Source organism: Herpailurus yagouaroundi, unplaced genomic scaffold, assembly GCF_014898765.1.
Source record: "Herpailurus yagouaroundi ecotype Mexico unplaced genomic scaffold, PumYag 181, whole genome shotgun sequence".
Lineage (NCBI taxonomy): Eukaryota > Metazoa > Chordata > Mammalia > Carnivora > Felidae > Herpailurus > Herpailurus yagouaroundi.
Genome location: NW_024412412.1, coordinates 20,831,785 through 20,858,550, shown reverse-complemented (window position 1 = coordinate 20,858,550; position 26,766 = coordinate 20,831,785). Strand labels below are relative to the sequence as shown.

Genomic DNA, 26,766 nt, shown 5'->3' with positions numbered 1-26,766 from the left:
CTGCCTCCACTGTCTTTGTTACCAGACTGGTGCACGACACTGAGCAGGAGATAAAAGGATCACAAAAGTGACGTTCTCAGGCTCCAAGTGTAATTTCACCATTGAGCCAAAGACATTTCAGGGAAGATTATCAAAGACTTCAGAGACTTCAAGGCTCCAGCACTGACACTCTGGAGGAAATCCCGTACCGGGAACACTGATACTCTGGAGGAAAATCTTGCCCCAAGAATAGATGCTCCAACCTAGCTGGACGCAGAGGGTTCTTACTGGAATTACTACCACAAGACACTACACCCTCCTCCCCATGCAAGTCTGGCATCTGCACCTCTCTTCAGTCAGTCGGCTAGAATGTCACCAGACAGGACACACCCACTAGCTTGAAGTTCAAGAGACGTGTAATCGTTGTACCAGACTTACAACATTTCCTTAAAATAAGTTTTAAAAAGGAAATTGGGAGGTTTTCAGTAAGGCGGGAATCACCTACTTTCTCCACTATACAACACTAAGGAATTGCAAAGTTATGATTAAATTAAATAAGGAAGTAATAGGTGAGATTTCTCAACATGCCTATTACACACAGCCTTTCTGAATAACGAAGAGGTGAGCTAGGAACCGTGGAGCTCCTGTCAGGTCCTCTTATGGCCTCCCACAGCCAAAGGATGTCCAGCTTGTGTCACACTGGAGCCTTTATGTGCACCATACCTGGTGTAGGACCAAAGGAGAGATAAACACCCAGAACTCACTGTCCTTAATACTCCTGGACCCAATCTACTTAGGGACCTGACCATTTGCTATCCACTCCGGGTCCTCTTTCTTCACCAGAAGAGCAGGAAAAACTTTCCTGCCCTTTAAGAAGACCTGGGCCCTCCCTCACCACAGTGAAGGCAACGTAGACCTTTTTGGTTACCATGAGCAAACACCAAGAGCTTAACACCTCAACCCAGTCGGTGGTGGTCATGCCCTCCCCTCTAGGGACACATCAATGCCATTTACAGGGGCTCCTGCTTCCCCCAGAGTACTGAGTTGAGGTGAAAAAGAGTTCAAGGTTAAGAACTGAAATATGGACATTCTGATAAGCTCTTGCATGGGAAGCTCTAAGAGAAGCTAAAGTACCTTTGGAAAAAAGTCAGACTCGTGGTGTCTATTAGCTCAGGTTTCAAGATACAAATTCTTAACCAAGCTGGAAAAAAAAGTGAATCCACCCTGCGTTCATGAAAGCAGATGGCACTTTCACAGAGAAATTTAAAAAACAGTCATGGATAGCACTGACCTCTCTCATTTTTGCAATAAGCTCACGCAGTCATAGTAAAAATTCTGACAATGAATAATGCACAGCATGGTGCAATTTAGGCTAACAAATTCTGAAACTAATCAATGCACGTCCCCAAATTTTGTCTGGTTTGGAAAATTACGTAGGAAAATTCAGAGAGAATGGGAGTTCAGAAAAGTACAAAAAGATTTTCTTCTGAATTTTCTTTCTTTACATTAGCTGCTTAAGCCAATGAAGGCAGAATAAGTTAAAATCATTTCTGCGTACTTTTTTTTTTATTAATAAGGAAATGATTTTCTTTGTCCTCCACTAAATAAATTAGCCTGCCAAGAGTGCCTGCCTATCTTGGTTTTTTAGCCTTGCCCAGAAAATCTCTTTGGATAGTTGTTTCACTCATTCAACTAGTTTAAAAATATATATATTTGACATATACCATTGTGTAATTTAAGGTGTACACTTGTTAATTTGATACATTTATATACAGTAATATGACTGCCACTGTAGTGATAATCAGCACCTCTATCACGTTACATGAATATCATTTCTTTTCAGTGGTTGGGATTATTAAGTTCTAGTCTCTTACTTAGCAAGTTTGATGATTATAGTACAATGTTGTTGATGATTTTAGTATGATATTGTTGTCTACTGAATACTTAATACGTGCCAGGCATTATGTTAGGTGCTGGGGCAGTAATGAATAACAAAAGAGCTACTGGCTTCAAGGACTTCGCATTCCCAGGAAAGTTGATCTCTTTTGACCCAGTTATAATCTTGCAGTAAATTCATTTACCATTGCAAGGTAGTATCCACCTGAGATGCCATCCGAGATGTCTTGATTAGACCTCTGTATCTATGGAGGACCACTCAGCTGAGCACTTTGGAGAGTTAGTTGTATCTATATAGACAGCTTTCTTCTTAAACATTTAGTATCTAAAATTTATTTCAAGGAATTTATGATATAATATTAGGGGAGAAGGAGGGTGTGAGTTGCCTAAAACAATTTACATATAAATATAATAAAATAGTATGTAGCACACAAAATACAGCTGTAGAAAATGGAAATTGACAAGATTGTAAATTACTGGTTCCTACTCTATTTTAAATTTTATTCCAAGAGAAACAGGTTAAAATTTTAACCTAAGTAGTGAACGATAATTCTTTTATTTAAGAAAGACAATTTCAGGAGTTACGTACAAAGGGAAATCTTCACTTTGAGAGTTAGACTGTCACAGGCAAGTCTTATAAAGAGGACTCATAGGAATGATGACAGAGTTGATGATGAGGATGATGGTGGTGGTGGTGGTAATGAGTCTCAAAACATCACACACACAGAAAAGGGCGGCACAGGTTCTGAACCTGTTTCTTTCTAAGAAGAAAGACATAACTCTTGTAAAAGAAGGGAGGAAGAAGTAAACATTTTCTCAACTATGAGGTGAAAACAAAGTAATGCATGATGCCACAACTTTCTCAATGGACTGTGAGTCAGAAAGTTTTTGAATCAACTTTTATTATATTTCTAAGTTGGTAATAGAGAAGGGCACATCGTCTTTCTATTTCCATCATATTAGTAAAATCAGAAAATCCCCTAGGTTTTCACCTTTTCTGCTTCAACACAATCCTTTGGTTGTTAGTTTGGGTTTGTTGCATGTTACTTTTGAAAAGAAATGCTGACTAACTCATGTTTTGCAGTCTCCACATGTAGGACATAAGTGACTAAATATGAGTCATGTTTGTGCTACTAGTTCTAGAAGGAAATCTCTTCAAAAATAGGAAGAACTTGTGTCTCCAAGAAAATATTATTCCACAAGATGCAGCCTAGATTCATTTTCTTCCTCACTCAAGGGCGTGTCATATTTTTGAAAAATTTCAAAAGGTACCCAATTTTCTTTACTAAACTTGGATTTTCCTCCCTTTCATTTCAAGGCTAAAAATCCACTGCCACATATTTCATAATGATGGAGACAAAGAAGCCCCAAATGTCTACTCACGGTGTAAGATTATGGTTGTTAGATTTAAATGTAATTATGAAGAAAATTCAGTATCACATATCCATTCTATCCCAAATAATCTATAAATTCATGACATCAGAAGAATTATGTGGAAGGAACTGACCTCTACAACATCAAAATTTACTAGAAAACCATAATAACCATAATTAATATAAATGTAATTATGGATATTATACAGCATCAAACTGGGATAGAGTTTAGCAAGTAGGCCAGGATTTAAAAAAAAAAAAAAAACACAACAACAATATGCTGAAACATGAAACAAAATAGTAAACACTGACAATTCAAAACTTCTGAGGACCCAACGATTCCCCAGGAATAGTATGTAAAAATCTCTCCTGAGAGGAGATATTTGTAATAGCTATAAATGTTAACATACGTCTTTTCAATAAAAAAAAGACAAATAATCTTATGGAAAAAAGGATCAAAAATAACAAACAGGCAAGTCATAGAGAGCCAACGTGAATTGCCAATGAATATAAGGTCAAACTTGTCAGTGATGTGGAAGATGGAAGTAAAACCACACTGATATCAACTTCACACCAATAACACTGGCATTTTTTTAATTTAATTTTTTGATTAATAATTTCACATAGTTAAAAACACGAAACAATACAAAAAAGGTGCATATCCTTGTGTTCTGTTCACCCCATTCCCACCTATTCTCCAGGTTATCATTTTGGGGCAATTGCATACATACAAATATATATTCTTATTTTTCTCCCTCTTTTTCAGATAACAGATGTCACACTATATTTAATGCTTTTTTAAAAAGATTTTATTTTTTAAGTAATCTCTACACCCAATGTGGGCCTTGAAGTTATAACCCCAGAATTAAGAGTCATACACTCCACTGACTGAGCCAGCCAGGTGCTTCTCTGCCTTGCTTTTTTGAAACTAACAATATACTTTAATAATCTTTCCTTATTAGTACATAAATATCTTCCACATTTTTTAATGGTTACATACTAATTTAATTATATGGATAGAGCAAAAATTATTTAACTGGTCCTCTATTAAGAAATTTTAGTTTCTTCTAAGATACGCTGTTACAAACAATGCCTGAATAAATCACCGTGTACATCATGTGTGTATGCTATTAACTCTTTACAATAAATTCCCAAAAGTAATACTGCTAGATCAATGAGTAGATGTATCACCAAATAATGTCAATGCCAACTGTTGGTGAGTCTGTGGAGTAGTGAGAACTTGTATATCTTGCTATCAGGTCTGTTAAGTCCACATACACACTTTGGGAAAGAATTTGGCAATATCTAGTAATGTTAAAATCCACATACCCTCTAACTCAGAAATTCTACTCCTAGATGGAAACGCTCAACCATGAGTCATGTATTAGCCAGTTAACAGCTTTGTGATGATAAAACAAAAAGAGAAAGAGAGAGAAGGAGACAAGGATAAGAATAACTTTTAGAACTATGGTATATTTGTAAAATATAATATGATACAATAGTGAAAAATGAATGAATGAGAGCTAAAGGTATCAACAGTCTCTGAACTTCTCTGGGTCTTAGACAGTTACTTAACTGGGCTATGCCTGAGTTTCTACATCTGCAACGCAGGGATACTAACAACACCTACCACATGGTACTGCTAACAGTTGTCAGGCTTTTTAGAACAGTGGCATGTGGTAACTATTACAGATGTGTTTATTAAATGAAATGAATCTCACAAATACAATGCTGAGTGAAATATCAAGTTTCAGTAAACGACATTCAGCACAATACCATGTGTAGAAAGCATAAAAAACACACAAAATAATACCACATATTACTACTTACAAATGTAGACACATTATACACAAACGAGGGAAGGATGACACCAGACTTCAGTCAGTGGCACTGGAGCAGAGGGTGACCCGGAGGGCACTTTAGAGAGGTTTAAAAGCATTCATCTATGTGTCTATTTTTGTCCCAGGACCATACTGTTTTTACTACTATGGCTAGCAATCAAATATATATATAGCTAATTATTACTATATTTATATAATAAACTATTGGAACTATACTGAAATAAAAGCTTCTGCACAGCAAAGGAAACCACCAATAAAACAAACAATGGGAGAAGATATTTGCAAATAATATACATGATAAGAGGTTAATACCCCAAATATGTAAAAAATTTACCCAACTCAACACCAAAAAATCAAAATAATCCCAGGGAAAAAAATGGGCATAGGACTTAAACAACTATTTTTTTCCAAAGAAGACACACAAATGGCCAGGAGACACATGAAAGGATGCTCAACATCACTTATCATCAAGAAAATGCAGCTCTTTAAAACCACAACGGTATCATCTCACACCAGTCAGTATGGTTAGTATCAAGAAGACAAAAAATAACAAGTGTTGGCAAGGATGTAGAGAAAAGGGAACTTTCGTGCACTGTTGGTGAAATGTAAATTGTTGCGCCACTGTGGAAAACAGTATGCAAGTTTCTTAAAAAATTAAAAATAGAAATACCATACGACCCAGCAATCCTACTGCTGAGTATTTACCCAAAGAGAACAAAAACACTAATTCAAAAATACATATACATCCTTCTGTTCATTATAGCATTACTTACAATGGCCAAGATATGGAAGCAATTTGCGTCCATCAATAGATAAATGAATAGAATAAATGTGGTGTGTGTGTGTACACACACACACACACACACACACACACACACACACACACAGAGGAATATTATTCAGCCATAAAAATGAATGCGATCTTGCCATGTGTGACATAAATGAACCCAGAGGGCATTTTGCTAAGTAAAACACAAGTCACATAGGGAAGGACAAATACCACATTATTTCACTTATATGTGGAATATAAAAAACAAAACGAATGAACACACACATAGAAACAAACAAAAAACAGAAATAGACTCATAAATACAGAGAGCAAGCTGGTGGTTTCCAGAGGGGAGAGGTGGAAGGATGGGAGAAATAGGTGAAAGGGATTAAGAGGAACAAATTTCCGGCTATAAAATAAATAAGTCACAGAGATGAAAAGTGCAGCAAAGGGAATATAGTCAACAATACTGTGGTAATGATGTGCAGTGACTATACTTACTGGGCTGGACATCACATAATGTGTACAATAGCCAAATGACTATGCTGCACACCAAAAATTAGTATAACACTGTATGTCAACGATGCTTCAATAATAAAAATTTTTAAAAATGTAACCAATTAACAGGAGATAAGGTGTAAATGGCCACGAAGCATATACAAATCTACAATCAAGAAATCAAAGCATGTCAGTTAAATTGAGAAATTGCTTGTCCCACTATCAAATTGTCAAGAAAATTGTTTAAGAACGAAACTCTTTCCCTGTGAGGGCACAAGAAATCAAGCCTTCTCATACACAGCTGCTGAGAATTTATATAAATCTGCAGTTCTTGCTGACAATGTGTACAAAAATTTGTGTAAAGTTTTTGACACAGAAATTTGACCTTTAGGAATCTGTCTTTAAAAAGAATTTTAACATGGGCAAAGATATAGCTACCAGGATGTTCTCACTATGTTATTTAAAATAGTGAAAAATAGGGGTGCCTGGGTGGCTCAGTCGGTTAAGCGGCCGAATTCGGCTCAGGTCATGATCTCACGGTCCGTGAGTTCGAGCCCTGCGTCGGACTCTGTGCTGACAGCTCAGGGCCTGGAGCCCGTTTCAGATTCTGTGTCTCCCTCTCTCTCTGACCCTCCCCTGCTCATGCTCTGTCTCTCTCTGTCTCAAAAATAAATAAACATTAAAAAAAATTTTTTTTAAATAGTGAAAAATAATAATAATCTGAGTGTCTAAAAATTGGAGATTAGGTAGACAGAATATGACAGTCATACTACACAATTGTTATATGATGTCTTTAAATTATATAAAATATATTTATTGACAGGAAAATGCAATATGATGTGTGAGGAAAAGCAGAACACAAGGCATGTGTTGTATGATTCCATTTGCGTTACATACATTCGAACAGTTCCTTTTCCTATGTATTTTCCAATTTTAAATTATTCAATGCATTACTTATATAAGAAAAGACATTAAATTATGCAGATGAGAAAAAAATCTGAAGTAAAATTTTAAAACCTAACAAAAGAATGTGAGGGCCATGTTCTTTTTTCTTTTATAAATTCTCTGCAACATTCTTATGCTACTTTTATGACTTAAAATATTTAAAAACGTCATAGGGAAACCAACACTGATTTGTAAGCCCATCATTAGGGACAATACAGCATTGGTTCTGCCCCTTCTGCCTCCTTTCCTCTCCATAGGCCTTTCTGTAAACGTAGACACATCTCGCCACATTTCTCTAGGGAAGCCTCTTGGTGACCTTGTGTACCAATCAAGACTTCAGTGAGTACAGAGAGGAGCTGGTGCCAGACTGCCATCAGAGTCTCTGTGACTTCCCCACTAATCACTCACCACACTATAAAAAGAGCTGACAGGAGAACTTGGCCCTGGCCTGCTCTCCCGCCCACTGCCTGGCCATGAGGCCACTGGACTTCTCTGAGTTTCCATTTCCTCAAACATTAGGGGAAGGGTTTGTGTATCGGGGGGTGGGGGAGGTCTCTAAGTTTCCAAACTTTTTGATTCCGGTGCAGGTAGGAAATGTAGCTGGTAATAACCAGGGGAGACTTGCAAATCTACAGATCTGTATCTACAAAGACCTAAGAAATTAAAGGAGATTAGGTCAGTCATGCTAAGCCACAGGAATCAGGAGTTCACTTGGATTAAGCATCTAGATTTCACTAGATGCCTGCACTCACTCGGTAGTCTCTATTCACATCGCTGAGCTGCCAATAATTATTAGGGAGGCCCATTCGCTTGTATTCTTCGCTGAGATCGATCAGCATCCAGCCCTGTTCTCTTTCTTCTTTATCCAGCTTGGGGTTGAATGAAAAGCAGTATAACTCCTCGTATTTCACTGCAAGAAAAGGGAGAATAAAGCCAAATGAAGCTAAGCCAAAACTAGAACCAAATCTCCCCAGAAGCAGTCTGTCTGGACTAGAGTACATCAAGAAGCCAGTCCGGCTCCTGGCCCCTTGGGACACCCTCTCTGGGTAGGTACACCCACCTCCTCCCGACAACACCATGAAGACCTTGGGACAAACCAACTCAACTTTGCAAACGCTTCTTTCCTTTCAGAAACAAGGATTTCTCCATTGTGTGCTTTCTTTAAAGTTTCTTTGGAAGGCAAACATATTCTCCAGACCATACAAGAAATGGAACTTAAAAATTAATTAAGAATGTATGTAACATTAGACATCAAGAACTCAGTTTGTTTATGTATATCGAGCTTGGATTTGGGACGGCTTCTCAGAGGTAGAGAGAGGCCCGGACCACTGCCATATTTTGATGCTCACAATATTCAAAAAAGAAGCAGCAATTGAAAGGCTGTGGGATGTAGGGGCACCTGGGAGGCTCAGTCAGTTAAGTGTCTGACTTAGGCTCAGGTCATGATCTCACAGTTCGTGGGTTCAAGCCCCACATCGGGCTCTGTGCTGACAGTTCAGAACCTGGAGTCTGATTCAGATTCTGTGTCTTCCTCTCTCTCTGCCCCTCCCCCACTCATGCTCGCACACACTCTCTTTCTCTCTCTCTCAAAAATAAACATTAAAAAAAATTTAAAGAAAGGCTGTGTAATGTATTTAAGTGTTTGCCCGGAAAACATCTGAACTTTTAGCAAACACATCAATGTCATAATTACAGTGCTCATACAAAATTCATAGGATTAATAAAAAAATCAATTCATAGTGTCAGGCACCCTGGTCATGAAGGGCAAATTTAAGGATGTACGACGAAACTCTCCTTTCAATTCTGCAAGGATGTCTTTGTCTTTATATAATACCCTTTCTGCTTGTGAGCCCAAGCTCCACAGCCTTCCCCATTTAAAGCTAAAATTTGATTTTCTTGCTCCAGTCTCGCCCTGTTGAAAGAAGCATTTAGGCCAGTGCTACTCAACAGAAATGTAATGCAAGCCACATATGTCACTTAAAATGCCCTTGAAACCACATTAAAAAACTAAAAAGAAACAATGAAATTAATTTTACTAATATATTTTATTGGTAACCCAATATATGCAAATATTATTTCAATATGTGCATAATATAGAACTTATTAATATTATATATATCTTGCTTCACAACGTCATTGAAATTCCATGCTAGCTCCATGTCAAGTGCTCACCGGCCACATGCAGGTGCTGGCTACCATATTGGATAGTGCAGATCCACACATCGCTAGTAAAGAGAAATCATGGCTGATACTCACTAAACCCGTATTTCATTCCAGATTCTGTTCTTAACAAATGTATTAACTTACAATGGGCCTCATTTTCCAGATGAGAAATCTGAGGCAAAAAGTGGTTAACGAACATCCCCAGGGCCACAGAGCTAATAAATGGGGACTCTGGATTGAAATTAGGCAACCTGGCTGTAGAGTGCATTCTCCAAAGCACACGCACTGCCCGTCTAAGGCAGATCCTTCTCTCTTCTCCCCAGACAGACCACTTTTGTGTCTTTTCTTTCCTTGTTCCATCCTCTTAACCTTCCTCTTTTTTTCCAGTAGCTTTTTTTTCTCCTCACAGTTTTCTGAGGTCCCCTCATTTATTCCTTCATCTGTTGATGACATTCAGATATGGATAATTTAACTGCTCTTCAACATGCATCTGGAGACCCAGTCAAGGACCTCACCACCAGCAAAAGGCCACAGCAACACACAGGCAGCCTAAGATCTAAACTCAGTTTCAGGCTTGTGATTATCATTGAAATGACTCATCTACATGGAAGAAGAAAGATAAGGGTCATATTTTTCATTAGACATGTAGTCTTTCTTGTAAAAAAAAAAAAAAAAAAAAAAGCAAACAACTAGAGTGTACCTGTAAGATAAACTATGTTCTAGTTCAGTTTCTCTTGATATCATATATTCTAAACTTCAAACTTTAGAATATGGATGATTTCAATCAATAAGAAAATACACACCTACAGCTATCTGTACAAACACAGAAGAGATGCTCTCAGTAGGAACTGGTTCTTGTAATCTTAGCTTATTGAGCAGACAGCACAAAAAATTGAGATCCATTTCTGGGAACCAATGGCTCGACACTGACACATCTTTTCCATCTCTCAGTACCATTTTCATGACTCAGGCCTCTGATATCATAATGTTAACCGCAAATGCAATTTGTTTAAGAGGGCAACAGAATCTCTTGAGAAAGCCTCGGTTCCCTCAGTGAAAGCAGAACTTATGAAGACAGGGTTAGTAATGGAAGCTAAGTGCCCTTCGTTAAGTAGTTACAGATAGGTGCAAAGGTAGAAGAAGAAAACCAGTGGAGGACACAGAGTTTTCTATGTATGGGCTCATGCCTGCTGTCATTGGGAGGAGGCAGAGACACGGTACAGAAAGCAGGAATAACTTAAGGCAGACGTGAACAAGATCATTCGTGAATTCTGAACTGGGAGGCATGAGAATGGGTTACCACTAAAACTGTGAAATGTTTTGTGTTATTTTTTTAAGCAAAAGGGTGATCAGTCATACCTCCAGCCCAATGTAAGTTAAAATTTTTCACGAGGGCAAAGAAACCCACATTTTTGTCAGCCCAAACTCAGTCTTATTAATGTAGGCAAGCTTCTCACACAAAGGCCAGCCCAGGTGAAGCCTTCAGCTGAGGCCTGCCGGCTCTGAGAAATTATAAAGTACCATTAACACAGATGCAAACTTTACTGAATAGTTCCCATTCACAACGATCTGTTCCGCTCACCTCCATCTTCTGCAAAATACGTAGCAGAATTCTTTTTAAGTTTATTTATTCGTTTTTGAGAGAAAGCAAGAGAGGGGCAGAGAGAGGGGACGAGAGAGAGAATCCCAAGCAGGGTCCACAATGTCAGTGCGGAACCCGACACCAGGCTGAAACTCACAAACGTGTGAGATCATGACCTGAGCGGAAACCAAGAGTCAGACACTTAACTGACTGAGCCACCCAGGCACCCCTACCTAGCAGAATTCATAGTCATCAGCAAGTAGGCGAGCTAAAAACAAAAGTAGGGCTACAGAAATCTCTAGTCTTTATAGAATGTGAACTGAAAGAACATACCTGCTTCGGAAAAGTCAGATCCCTCATTTCTCACCTTCGTCTCTTAAAACAGACATGTGATACTCCACTGGCTTCTTACACCATAAGGTCTGAGCCTCTTCTGCTGCTAGTGACAGCAGGTTTCTAAGCCAGGTGCACTGAAGGCCTCTCCCCTACAGCTGCTCCCGTAAGAAGCAAATACCCCACATGCCTTTGAACTGAATGTGCACCTCCAAGCAAAAGAAAAAATTTCAGAAAAAGTTATGTAGAAATCATTCGAGCATGTACTTTATTGACCTACTTAAATCTTACAAATGCTAGGCAAAGGCAGATTTGAAGGTTTTTCTATCTGTTCAGAAAGAAAAAGGACAATTTCTAAAGTACTACATTAAATTAAGAATGAGTAGCATTGGGGCACCTGGATGGCTCAGTCACTTAAGCATCCGACTCTTGCTTTCGGCTCAGGTCATGATCTCACAGTTCATGAGTTCAAGCCCCACATAGGGCTCTGTGCTGACAGTGCAGAGCCTGCTTGGGATTCTCTCTCTCTCTCTCTCTCTCTCTCTCTCTCTCTCTCTCTCTCCCCCACTCTCTGCCCTTCCTGCAGTCTCTCTCTCAAAATAAATAAATAAACTTACAAAAATAATAATGGATAGCATCTTGGTCATGTTTCTAGGAAAACCAAATTGGTGTTTCAGGACTTGGCAGGTAGCGAACAAGATGCAGGTTTTGACCGACTCTGTCGTTTGAGCACAGCTGTTTATCACGTGCCCCTTAACACAGGGAAGCACTCGTCTCTGCTCTCGGTTCCATACCTATTGCTCTCATTGACGCCTTCGCTCTTAGGTAAGCCCTCTTCCCACTCCCTGGGGAAGATTTATGCCACCAAGTGGCAACTTTCAACTTGGAACCACCAAGCCTACAAATGGCCCAGTCTCTGCACCCCACCTCTGCTCCTTCTCTTCCATAAAAAAGGAAAGGGTGTTCACTCGAAGCAGATAAGGCAGCTGTGGGTAAGACAAAGCAATTAGAAAAGGAAGAAAAACAACCTAGTTTGTTGCCCAGGTATCGGGCTAAATGGTTATGAAAACAGAGTATTTCAGGGGAAAAAAATGAGGGAAGTATCATGACAGACTAATTGGGAGAAACAAAAGGTAACTTAATATTATAATAAAAATACTTAAAAAAGAAAAAGAAAACTTGCAACAACCCATGTAAAACCTGAGTAATACAATTATGTTACTGACTGCTTCCCTTTTGCAAATTTTTTAAAAATTGAAAGGAAAAAACAAACACGAATGGGCATTAGCAGAGTGCGGAGATGGGTCTGGGAAGGGGAAAGTTACAGTCATCAGGAGGACACACACTGTGAGGTTTATCAGAACCAAAAGTAACAGTTGAAAGCTAGCCTGCCCCCAGCCTTCTGCTTCATTCAAGGACCTACATGGAGTTGAAAAACCATTTCAAGAGGGGTCAGGAAAGAACACAGCTACTACTGGACTTCGCAGCTTTAGAAGAAAAATAAGGAAGAGGTGCCTGGTGGCTCAGTCTGTCAGACTCTTGATTTCAGCTCAGGTTATGATCTCACCATTCGTGGGTTCGAGTTCTGCATCAGGCTCTGTGCCAGGCTTGGGATTCTTTCTCTCCCTCTCTCTCTCTGCCCAACCTCAGCTCTCTTTCTCTCTCTCTCTCTCTCTCTCAAAAAAAAAAAAAAAAAATGAGGAGGAGGAAGACGAGGAGGAGGAAGAAGAGGAGGAGGAAGAGGAAGAAAAGGGGGAGAAAGGGGGAGAAGGAGGGGGAGGGGGAGGAGGAGGAGGAGGAAAAAGATGTCTGCTGTCTATTTTCAACCAACAAGTGTTTGAATTAACCACCAGGGCTATGGAGGCTCTTAGTGGAAAAGAACTTCTAGACTCAGAGATAAGTGTCGTCAATAAAAAGAATATTACAACCGCAGACACTGCATAACAGCAGTGACCTAGACTAGGACATAAAAAGTTAAATTAAGCAAATGAGGGGCACCTGGGTGGCTCAGTAGGTTAAGTGTCTAACTTTGGCTCTGGGCATGATCTCACAACTCATGAGTTCAAGCCTCACCTAAGGCTCTGTGCTGACAGCTCAAGAGTCTGGAGCCTGCTTCAGATTCTATGTCTCTCTCTCTCTCTCTCTCTCTGCCTTCCCTGCTCATACTCTCTCTCTCAAAAAAAAATAATAAATATTAAAAATATTTAAATAAAAATAAACTGAGCAAATAGGATGATGTCAGTCATGAGATTTTTTTAAATCATAATAAATGTGCAAAAGAATTGGGGACTAAGATGAACTGGAAAAAAAACACTGTAGTTTAGAAAAAATGGTAAAATAAACAAAGAAGATGGTTCAAATGTTAAGGGACCAACCAACACTAATTGATACAAAAATAAACAGCAGAAACAAATTGGAGAAGAGAAGAAGGCACATGGGAAAAATGGAAGCTCTCTGAGAAACAGGGGTCTTTTCTTCTGAAAAATATATATCCTTATTGGTACACTGGATCTATTTTTCATTGGGCCAAACCTTTACTTTAACCTAAATTGTTCTTTATTCAGAATTAAAGAGCTTACTGAATTTGGCTACATTAATTTTTCATTTTTACCAATCTGAATTCACACAAAAGACAAACCAGTAAAAGCTCACTAGATTTTTAGTAGTTTGATGTACCCTTATCCCAGAAATCCTAGTTCAGTGAGGAGAGGATCTCATGAGCTCTGAAAATATCTCTGTCATAGGACTTAACTTAAATGGACTCTGAAACATTTCTTCTTTTGCAAAAAAAAAAAAAAAACTTCTTTACAGGACCTTGTAGTTTAGTTGTGTGTCCATAAGGGTAGCTGGAAATAGGTGATTTGTGTCGGTGACTAACCAGAATAACCAAAGAGAGCTACACCGTGCTACCAGGATTCAAAGTATACCACACCCCGCCCCACCCCCACACACACCCATTCTGATATACCTAGAGGAGGGGGAAGGTGTATTCTGTAAAAGATCCTGAGATGGCTCTGATAAGCCACCCCTACTCCTAGCTGGGACCCCCTTCACCTTTCCCTACCTCCGCCCAGATCCAAAAGCCTGCTTCCAAGGTTAAAGGCTGTAACATGTCCTAATTTTAGCCCTGCCTCTCACATTAAACTGTGAAACTGTCTGGATTCTATTTCACCTTCCCACACTTATTAAAGTACTATGTTTTATGTAAACTGGCATCTCTAATTCCAGCGTTTCAAAATGCTGGTGGCTTTTTTAAAATCTTCTAAGGTAATGGGTTTAATTCAATTAACTACTATCATTTCCTTTCTTGCTCTCTGGCTGTGTCTAACACCTAACTCCCAAACGCCACCTTTAAGAAAGGGTGTGTGTTTTAACAAGTGAGGCACGCAGAGGTCTTCCTCCCTGGGGGCCCTCACAGTGAGAGTCCTGGCGCTCGCTGTCATCACCGGCCAGAGCCCTCACGGCCACTGTCATCTGCCCTTCCAGCCACTCAGCTCTTTCCCAGCTCTCTGGGCTCTTCCTAAATCCCATTAATGCGGTCAGAGCACAAGTATTATCCAGTACACCCATTAATCAGTGACACAGAAATTGCTGGCACACAATTCTCCTCACAATCCCTGCTGCACGCAACCTCACATACATCTTCCCAGAACTTCTGTTCCAATTATAGTGTACCCTCTAAAAAGTTCAACTGCTTTTCTGGCTAACTCTGCAGTTCTCTGCAGCACACGGGGATCAAAGAGCCTCAACCAGCTGCCTTGAAAGGGGAGTGAAGTCGAGGCAAAATGATCAGATTTTGACAGCTCCCTGGCATCATTTTCATTAGACAGCTTTAGTTCTCCATTATCTGCAGATGATACGGTCACATTATCAGAAACGGAGGAACCAGCCAGACCTCTTGCAGTACTGACGATCAAACCTCTTGCCCTGAATCAAAAAGCATTTAGCAAAGGAACTGTAAACACAGATCCCATCTCCCTCATCAGTGACTTTGGTGTGACCCTACCATGGACATTGCTCTTCTATAGAAGATTTACTTTTACTGAATTCTCCCAGGAAACTCAGACGTCTATTTCTTGTAGGCAAAAGAACAGCACAACCCATACAAGCCACGTAGAGAGACAAGAGACCCTCTAGAGAAGTGCACAGTAAGCCGTAAGTCTGAAGACCTCAAGCTGAGAGACTGAACAAGAGAGTAACTAACAGCACCTATGTTTCAAATCAACTAAACGTTCTGCCCACAACACTTAAGGAGGTTTCGTTTAAGAGAACCAACACATCCACATGGTGAATATAACTGATGTTAACAAAGGTCCAGGTATACCAACCTTGGGAAACACACATTACCATCAAGAAGCAATAGAAACCAAACCTTGAGGGGTGCCTGGATGGCTCAGTCAGTTAAGCGTCCAACTCTTGGTTTTGGCTCCCGTCATTATCTCACAGTTCGGGAGTTCAAGCCTTGGATCGGGCTCTGTGCTAACAGCGTGGAGCCTGTTTAGGATTTTCTCTCTCTGTCTCTCTCTCTCTGTCTCTGCCCTTCCCCTGCTCTCTCTCCCTCTCAAAATAAATAAATATAACTTAAAAAAAAAAAAAAAAAAAAAGAAAGAAACCAAACCTTGAAAGCCCCAAGAGGGGAAAGTGCACTGGAACTGTTTGACATCAATGCTTTCCATACAAAACAATGTGTCAGTTTTACCTTAGGCTTTAAGCAAGATGGCTTGATCATCATAGTATGGGAAGAGCATCATTCTGAGATGATTTCACTCCAAAGGGAAAACATGTTCTAACCCTTCTGCCAAGATAAAGTGAATACTGACAATAATGAAAGAGGTTCATATAGTAAACAACTCAGGGGGAACCCCTAAAAGGCAGCGAATCATTCAGAATTCTTGGCCTCATCTGAGGACTGGGATAACATATAATTCCTACAACACCATAATTCTTTTTATTTTTTTATTTAATTTATATTTTTTAATTTACATTCAAGGGAGTTATCATATAGTGCAACAACGATTTCAGGAGTAGATTCCTCGATGCCCCTTACCCATTTAGCCCATCCCCCCTCCCACATCCCCTCCAGTAACCCTCTGTTTGTTCTCCATATTTATGGGTCTCTTCTGTTTTGTCCCCCTCCCTGTGTTTATATGTATTTCTTGAACATGATTTGTGAACTGGAGAGTGTGCACATACGACATGCAGAGGTCCTCCGCCCTACCTGGCCGAGCAAGGCGTATGAGAGAGATGTACACATCATGGCAGTCTCTTTCCTGCGGTATGATGAGCTGTAACAGCTGAAAGTTCTTGCAGCGAATCAGCAGAGGGCACCCAGTAGCGGCTGTTGCCTGTTTTTCAATGGTGGAAATCTGACTGTGAAGAATCTACGACCAAAAGTTATGTGGATAAGCTAAGCACAAATCAGTGATAAATGAGCAAGAAGTAACACAGATCTCTGAGGCACACAGACAAGAACAACTCCCCAGTCTTTATCTAGCTCAACACCTGCACTCAGATGACAAAACTGAGATGCTCTGGGAAAGATCGGTCTAAACCTATCATTTTTTTTCATTACCAAGCCTTCTGCTATTCGGGCTAAGTATTTGGAGCAAAGTACTCAGCATATAATTTTGTACAAGACCAGGTAAGGGAACACTGTGGTGGTCAAATGTTGAATGCGCTTACCAGCTAAAATTAAATAAGGTCATGAGAAGTTAGTAAAATAAACCTTGCAATCGACAGAAGTTAGAGATGGCCCCGCTGGGAGGTGCCACCATGCTCCTAAATTCCACATGGAATGCTCAAGTCCAATAGCAACTTGAGACTGTTGTTTTCTAAGCTGCCGGTGGCCAAGTAGACTGCAGAAGAGATTTATGTTAAAGAAAATCATGCTGAAGTACATCTCTCTGGTGTTTTGCCAGGAGGGGGTCTCTGCCCCACCCTCAATGGCAGCATTCGTAACTTTTTGTTGTTGTTGTTTGAGTACAGCTGACACACACACTGTTACATTAGTTCCAGGGGTACAATATAGCGGCTCGTCAGCTCTACACATTATACTGCGTTCACAAGTGTAGTTAGGATCCGCCATCATTCTTCCCCGCTAAGTAATGCCTGCCCCCTTCTGCTCAAAATGCAACATCTATGCAATACAGAACAGGGAAAAATCTACAATTCAGGGATTCTGGTTCCAGTCATAATGTCCTGGTCGGGTGGTTATATAAAATAAGAGCTATCGAACAGTCTCATTATTAAGTAGCAGAAATACCTGCCAAGAGGACTCTTCCCTAGCTTTTCTTTTCTTCTCTTTTGAATTATCAGAAAAGTGTAGACAATATAATAAAATGACTAAACGGCCTGCACAACTGGAACCTACAGATAAAATGTACTGCAAATAAAGCACTACATAAATGCTGTATCTGGCACTGATTATTCTCGAATGTCTACTTAACAGCTGTGACATGAAGCATTTATATCTCTGGCTATTTCTGTCTTTGATGACGTTCAAATAATTAGTGTTTAAAATGAATAAGTAGATCAAGTGGATTCGACTCTGTGCAGAAAAAGGCAAAGCTGACCTTCCAAAAACAGTTCTCTGAACACCCAAGGCCAAAAGCCCACCCACCTCACCCTGAGGCCAAACAAAAGAATGGAGGATCAAACTTGTTACATTAAACAACAGAAAACACGTAAAGCCAAAAAAAGAGACTGCATACCCATGTTTCTTTTCTGGTGTCAGGTGCATTTTCCACGAATATTACATGAGTAGCCGTCAAATACAAAGTACCTAGGGCTGCTTTTTTAGAAGATATTCGATCTACCAAGCGGACATTTTCGACCTAGAGAAATCATTTTGACAGTTATAATAAAGCAAAACACTATTCATCAAGATTAATAGTAAGTAGGTAATCCTGTGTTTAATCCAAAATATAATTTTGAGAACTTTCCCCCTTTACTTAGACCTCAGACATGTTTCTGTATATCAAAAGATTAAAATTCACCAATTACTTAAAATATAATTTTAAATGTACCACAGGTTTATAGACCTGTTCTTTAAGAATACCCTTTCTGTATTTTAAGTAAGTCAGCATTTTTAATTCAGTATATAATTCTAATTTAAAGCAGGATGTGTATGCATCAAAGTTCTGATTTTTACAATAACCATGTATGAATTATGCCTATTAAAAGGACAGTAATGTATTTCCCTATGTATTTCTCCATAGTAGAAATGGCCTCAAAGCAGTTTGCTTCCACATAAACTAGCAAGAAAATCACATATGGGAGCAAAAAGTATCCAAGGAATGTGCTGCATGTTTACAAAGAACACCTATCAAATTAAGATGCTCACTTTCATTTACAATAAAATGTCTCTAATAAATGGAAGTTTTACCACCGACCTTCGAATGGTTAAAGATTTCTGGAAACAATTTTTATCAAGTATACCTCTCATAAGCAGAGCAGTTTCAAGGATATGTGCAGTGGGATCATTCCAGTATGAAATAGAATGGAAATTCTAAGACAACCTCTACAGGGCACTAAAACCTGAAGGAACTATGACTAACAAGCATAGACACCACAACCACCCGATGCACATTCCTGTAATGATGGCAGCTTGGCAATGCCACTTACTACTTCCCAGGATCAACCTCCTACAGACACTGGCTCAGCCTTCACCCAAGTCAGGATGTTTACTCAATTCTGTGAGGCAGCTTCAGGGACTAGTAAATCATATTGGCTCCAGTCTTCAGTCTAAAATGGACGCTGGGGCCCTGCTGTATTTGGGGAGCACAGAGCTTCCCAGCTGCTCCAGGGAAGACCTAGACCTAGGGGGGGTACCAGACCTAACGAGCACTCCTCAGGACATCCAAGTCAAACAGCACTTGAGACGCTCCATTGCCCCACTCTTCTCTGAGCCCTGGAACCAAACCAGCCTTCCTACCCTACTTCTTCCCAGTTTTCAGAGATCTGAGGAGGTAAATAAAGAATGAGGTATTTAAAATATTCTTTTATTCATACGATTTAGCCGGAGGTGGTGGCATGAGTCCTGAGGCCTTGTGAAGGCCTATGGATGTTAAAGATGCTAGTCCAACAACAGGGTCTTAACCTACCAGCTCATAGTTGTAAAAAGTATTTCTTCTGTTACTCTGTTACTGATATGCTCCACATTCTTTTTTTTTTTAATTAATTAATTTATTTATTTTGAGAGAGACAGAGACAGCACAAGCCGGAAGGAGCAGGGGATGGGGGCAGAGAGAATCCTAAGCAGGCTCCACGCTGTCAGCACAGAGTCCAGTGGGGGGCTCGAACCCACGAATTGTGAGATCGTGACTGGAGACGAACCCAAGAATCGGACGCTCAGCTGACTGAGCCATCCAGGCACCCCTGATATGTTCCACATTCTTCCACTTGGTTATTCCTCATTGTATCTCTTTTGTAAATGGTGTTCATATCATTGGTTTACTTTCCTACTAAGTGATAATCATTTCTTATGTATTCATAAAAATTGTTTATATTAATGACAGTAGCCTACAGCCTAATTTTTATTTGTGTGTTTTACAGCTTCCTCTTTACCCAATTCTTTTACTGCTTCTAGTCATTTTTTTCAGTGAAGTCTCTTGGATGCTCCTTGGTAGACAGGAATCTTTTCTGGTAATAATTTGTTTCTTCTTTTCTGATATTCATACATCTTTTCCTTTCCTTGTTTCATGGCATTAACCAGAAACTTCAACTAATACTAAATAGCAGTGACAATAGTCACTCATGTTTTCATTTCTTTTTTTTTTTTTTTTAGTAACATCTTTATTGAGATTTAATTCACATTCCATACAATTCACCTACTGAAAGTGTGCTGGTCAGTGGTTTGTAATATATTCACAGCCTTATGCAACCATTACCACAATCAATTTTAAAACATTTTCATCACCCCAAAGAGAAACCCTGTACCCACTAGCAGCCACTCTTCATTTCTTCCCCAACCATCAACCTACTTTCCATCTCCGGGGATTTGCCTATTCTGGACAGTGCATATAAAGAGAACCCTACAGTATGTTGTATTTTGTGATTGGTTTCCTTCACTTAGCATCATGTTTTCAATCCATGTTTCAATCCAAGTTGATCCATGTAGAATATATCAGTACTTCGTTTCCTTTTATTGCCAAATAATATTTCATTATATAGATATGGATATGTCACATTTATATTTCTCCACTTGTCAGTTGATGGACATTTGGGTTGTTTCTACCTTTTGGTTATTATGAATCGTGCTGCTTTGAACATTCTTGTACAAGCTTTTGTGAGGAAATTCATTTTCATTTCTCTTGGGTACACACAGGTATGTGCACACACACACACACACACACACACACACACAATACACACACACCTAGGAATGGAATTACTATGTCATACGGTAACTCTGCTTAACATTTTGAGGAACTCACACATTACTGTCCAAAGCAGGTGTACCATTTTACATTCCTACTACCAATGTACGAAGGTTCCAATTTTTCCACATCTTCGACAACACTTTTTATAATCTTTCTTTTTTACTACATCCATCCTAGTAGGTAAAAGAAAGCATCTCATTGTGATTTTGATTTGCATTTCCCTGACGATTAATGATGTTGAGCATCTTTTCATGTACTCCTCTGTTTTTAATGGAAACACTTCCAATATTTCACCACTGAGTTTGATGATTTGTTTTATCACATTGTGGAAGTGACCTATTCTTAGTTTACTAAGAATTTTGATTTTTGAACATCAGGAATGAACAGTGTGCTTTCTAAATACGTATTTGGATGAATATTTTGTTTTTACTTTAGTCCTATATAACCGATAATAGCAATACATTTCTTAATCTTTAAAGAAGTCTTCGATTCTTAGAAATGGTGTTTTAACTTTTCTTATATTTTACCACCTATAACTGTTTTGTTTTCTGTTATGTCTTTGCATCTGTGCTTTTAAGGGAGATTGACACGTACCAGCCTATTTGTTCTACTTTTATCAGGTGAATTCATCATGGTTATGATGACACTCATCAATCTGGAAGATTAATACACAGCAACTTACTAATCATTTTTTGAAGCAAATACAGGCACTTCTTTATACATAAATAATTCTTTAATTATTCTTTCAATTTCTTATGTGGTTATGTATCGACTCAAAGTTACCTTTTTAAAGATTTTTTTTTTTTAAAGTAATCTCTACACCCAACGTGGGGCTTAAATTCACAATCCTAAAATCAAGACTCACATGCTCCACCAACTAAGCCAGCCAGGTACCCCTCAGTGTTACCATTTTTTACTAAATCTCATTTTGACATCTATTTTCTTTACAAGTTATCTTCTAATTGCGGTTGCCAAATTCTCATAATCTTTTTAATTCCTACCTACGGATGAATCCCTCCCTCTTTATCCTTTTTCTCATTCCTAAATTGTGAATTGTTTTTACTTTCTTGTGATTAGATAGGCAAAGGGTTTTCTTCAAAGTAACAGGTCTTGGATTTATAGATTTAATAACTTTTTTCTGTTTAATTTCTGCTCCTTTGTTAGTAATATTGCAGCTTTCCTCGGTATATCACGTGGCTTTGTTTCTTTGTTCATTTCTAAACTCTCAGGTTTAAGAGTCCACTCATTGATTGTCATTCTTTTTATTTAATAACAAGCCTTTAAGTCCAATCATTTCCCTCCAAGTAAATCTTTGGCTGCACCTTATGAGTTTTATTTGTAGTAGTATTCTTCTTCCTTTCCAGAAGAGTCTAAAACTGCATTTTTTTTATTGCTTCTTTGACCCAGGAGTATTTAAGGAGATTATTTTTCAACTCCCACATGATCAGATTATTTTATTTAAACTGTTGTCGTTAAAGGCTCTATTCTGAACTAACTACAAGAAGTATCTTATGGAAGAGAGTTGTGGGAGAAGAAAAGCAAGGGGATTTATTATTTTTGGAACACTTCTATGGGAAAATACTGATTTGCATGCTAAAATATAACTACCTAAATTAAGTGGAGGTTCAGGGGTGACACATCAGTTAGCAGTATCTAAATATGGAATGTAAATAATTTTCCCTGCCCTTCAGACTAAGGAGACAAAACTTTATTGGGATGATCATGTGGAACATAGGATAATATTTTGAGGCAAAAATATTTAGTATGGATTATTCTCTCCATAGAAGTGAAGGAAGCTATACCACTTAGATTATTTTTAGAAAACCTCGGTGAAACAGAATGAGGTTGACAGATGGTGGCAGATTAGAATACTTAATGAGATTTTTTCTGTGTCTTTTTGTTAACTTTGGCTGCTGTTACAGGAAAATTACATTTCAAAATTTGGCAACAGTTCTTAAAGGTCCCATCACTGTTAAAAGTAATTTCGAAGTACAGGGAGAAAAAAAGAAACAAAAAAAACAGTGAAGGAAACAAGATGAGCCTAATTTCCCAGTGATCTGCAACAACAAAATAAATGAGCAATAAAAATTAAAATTCAGTTGTCTGAGAAATTCTGTGACGGGGAGGGCACTGCTCAGGGGGCCATCACATGGTTTATGCTAAGATAGCCAGAACATTCTTGACTGGAACTCTAGAGTCAGTCAACTGTAGATTAAATGAAACAAATCTTAAGAGTTTGGGCACCATCCTGACAACCCACTGGTCCAATAACTCTGCCTCACTGTTCAGCTAAGTTAATTCTATCTTATTTAGACGTATTATAAGCTGTATGGTAATAAGGCCTATTTCGTGTCCGACCGACAGGACTCAGGAGACTACCAGCTTCTCTGGACAAAGTTGTTACAATTCATTTGTGTGCTCTCAGCAACACCACGTTTAAGAGACACTAGGTATTCGTGCTCTGTGAACAGTAGTTCATCTATGCAAAACATCTGACAGTGTATCATTAATCCTTGGGTATGCATTTTTCGCATTCTGACATTTCTGAAAACGGAATATGTCTTACGGTTAATGGGTAAGAAGCCATTGTGTCATTTTAAGTGAACAGTGCTTCTGCCTTTCTTTTTGAGATACAACATCTTGGTGCATTTTGTCATCTCTGATGTCTTGGATTTGCTGAAGTGCAGTTAAGTTTGTGGTCACTGACACGTAAGTGATACTTGAAACCATGAGACCCAAAGAGGTTACCCAGGAGAACATGCAGAGTGAGAAAAGAAGAAATCTGAGGAAATCCAACCTTTAAAGTTCTGATACAAGGCGATGAATCAGAAAAACAAACTAGACAGGAATCCAGACAGAGGAGGAAAGTCAGGAGATCGTGCTGTCATGGAAACGTGCAGCGGAAATGGTTTACGAGAAGGGAAGTGTCCATTCCCAGGGCTGCTGAGACATCGAGTAAGGCAAGACGTGTAAAATGCCCAATGGGCTCAGTAACGTGGAAGACGCTGGTAACCTTAGCAGGCGCGGTCCTGGGAGCACAGAGATCTGGGAGCCGTAACACAGCAGCAGGAGGCACAGCGGGATAGCCTGACCACTGGAACGCCATCCTCCAAAGCACAGGAGGAGCCTTCCAGAAGCAACCAGCATGTCAAGACATGTTAAAGAAAGAATCTTGTTGTGTTGCCAAAGAAGGGGCATCTGGAGTTGTGATACACACAGGAAATATCAACAACTCCCATTAGGGGTTGAGATAACTTGAGAGGAGTTGAGAACTGGAGAGAAACACATTTTTTTACGTTTATTTTAGTTATTTATTTTGAGAGAGAGAATGAATGAATGAATGAACGAATGAATGAATTCCAAGCAGGCTCCGCACTGTCAGTGCAAAGTCTGGCACAGGGCTCAAACTCAGAAACTGTGAGACCGTGACCTGAGCTGAAATCCAGAGTCAGATGCTTAACTGACTGATCCACCCAGGCACCCCACGAGAAACACATTTTAAAGGATCAGAAAAAGAAGATGAGGCTCACTGGGCAAGGATTCATTTATCCTGCTAATACTGAAGTCTTCCCCAATCCTACAAAGGATTCTCCCTGAGCTTTTAAAAATGGTCTTTTTTTAAAAAATTGTGAAACATGTACTTATTTACATAATGTTCAAAGATTCAGAAATATAGAAGGAAGAAAATCACCCACAGTCCCATAATCCAAACACAAGCACTTTTAATCTTTCAGTATATTTTAGACACTGAAGGTATCTTCAGTGGTATTTTATACCTCATTTTAAGCATTATTTGATTAGGTAGTGAAGGGCCAGAAGAAATAATCGCAGGGACAGGAAAGAAAAGTCTCATCTCAGTCTTTTGCTTTACTGAACCTTGCCTTTGCCCCAGATCTTCAGGAGGTTGCTATATACCATGATGTGTTGGTGGGCTGGACTGGGGCTGTGTAGCTAGACCTGGGGCAGGGAGAACAGACGCATGAGCAGATGCTGAGACAACCTCGGCCCTGACTCCCTCGGTGGGAGCAGGGAGTGGGGGCCAGAGGGGACTGTGGAAATGCAAACCTCCATGGGAATTGGCAGAAATTCCAGGGAGAGTTTTGGACTTCCGAAGGGAAAAGAATGGGAGTGTTCAAAATAGCCTTCCCGATAGTTCATGGATCAGGCCAATCTCAGCTGTCATTTGGTTTATGTCAAAAATTACCAAAATAATAATAATAAAAATAATAAATATTTTTAGAGTACTTACTCTAATGCCATGAATTGGGCTGTCCCTTTGCAGAAGTGACTTCAGTTAATCCCCACAGTAACCCCATGGGTTAGGTCCTTACATAATCCCCAGTTCACAGTTACTGGGGACCAGTTTCTCCAGGCCACTCAGGCGATCTGCCGAGCCAGAGTCCAAGTTCATTGATGATCGAGGCTGTGGGCACCAGTGAATGCCTCTGAGATCATTTTAGTCCTGTTCTTCAAAATTAATATATGTTGGATAATCGATACACGATTATTTTAACCAATTTTATACATGAAAATTAGTATCTGAAAATTGAGGGCTTTAAGACAAAATTAAACTATAAAACCATATTCACAAGAATATTCTTGTGAATCAGCATATTCTTTGAGATAAACCCAAAGACAGACACCGTGTGCAGGGAATACAAGGGTCCCAACGCGGGCCTGAGGAGGTTTTCCGCGTTTTCAGGACGAATACAAGACAGACTACGGAACATCCAATCCCATCCAACAACATGCCTGTGTGTAGCACCAGGTTCAGCCGTAAGAAGAACAAAACGGTGAACAAGAGTGAGCCTTTGTCTGTCCTTACAGACTCAATGGAAGAGACTGTGCCCCAGTTTAACAGCCTTTTCATTCCCATCCCTGCTCTGCTGGCTTTAGATTGAGGGAGGAAAAAAGATTTCATCAGTTTTTCTAGGCCAAGGCTGAAAAGCTTCAGTGACAACCCTGGGCCCTACCACGTCATCAGTGCCAGGTCTGAAACAGGACACCAGGATGCAGAACACAAGTCCGGCTCGGTCCTTCCCTCCCCGCCTGGGGATCCGGGGGACCTTGTAAATCGCTGAGACGCGGAGCCTCTCTTCAGCAAGTCTCCATCACACCATCTAATTTCAATTTTGATAGAATACGAGCTATTCCCTTCTCCCATGCAGGTCGGATATTGCATTGTGGAACATTCTGGATTCCCAGAATCGTATCAGACTATCCGCAAAAGTAAAGCTGCTCTGCGGGACAAGAAGTCCATGGTGCGGGGTAGGATGACCTTTTATTTAAAGACAAAAGAAAGGCAAATGGCACCAGCCACCAGCTTTGCTGGGGCCAAAGACCACATGAACTAGGCTGAAGGTCACTGCCAATCGCTTGGGGGAAGAGACCCAGAGGTTGCTGAACAGGGAGAAATCTAAATGCCTGCAGTAGCCAAAACCTAGGACAAGTTTATGTTCTAATCTAAGAAAAGCAGCTAGATAAATAGTTTGTCGTGCTAAATTTGGTATCATGACATTTTCTAGCTCTACCAACTTGAAAAAGTATTTGCGAGTCAGGAGGCCTGGGCTTTGGTGCTCGTTCTGGTTTGGGAACTGAACTGCTGGGCACAGGCAGTTTACCGCCCATCTCTGAGCTCTGACTTCTATAAGGGACCCACAGAGCATGTGGTGTCTTTCTCGAACAGGCTGCTGTGATAACTCAGCGGTACTGCTACTTTACAGACAGGCCGGAAAGCACACGAAACAGGGACTGAGAAAATATATAAAATAGTGACACAATATTAAATTCTCCAGAAATTCAGCCAGTCACATGGCTGGCCAACAAAACTCTTGTGATCTCCTAAGGGGAAAAAAGCACCAGCTCAGCACCAACACCCAATGTCTGGGGCCCAAAGGAGAGAGGTGAACGCACCAAGCCCAAGAGCAGTGCCCGCTAGCCTGGGGGAGCAGCCGCCGGGGCCCCAAGAGGCTCTTTTCCGGTCTCCAGGCTCCTGGAGAATCTCCCC

General features: G+C 39.8%; 1 protein-coding gene across 2 annotated transcripts in view; it reads right to left on the bottom strand.

The window, feature by feature from the left end:
• MTMR7 (myotubularin related protein 7) overlaps positions 1 to 26,766 on the bottom strand; it is a 125,811-nt gene that overhangs the window by 47,727 nt on the left and 51,318 nt on the right. For both annotated transcript variants that reach the window (XM_040490073.1, XM_040490074.1), the window contains 3 exons: positions 18,090 to 18,212; positions 16,598 to 16,760; positions 8,054 to 8,211 (listed from right to left, as the gene is read on the bottom strand). In XM_040490073.1, coding sequence (XP_040346007.1) covers positions 8,054 to 8,211; positions 16,598 to 16,760; positions 18,090 to 18,212 — 444 coding nt within the window. The remainder of the gene's footprint in view (positions 1 to 8,053; positions 8,212 to 16,597; positions 16,761 to 18,089; positions 18,213 to 26,766) is intronic.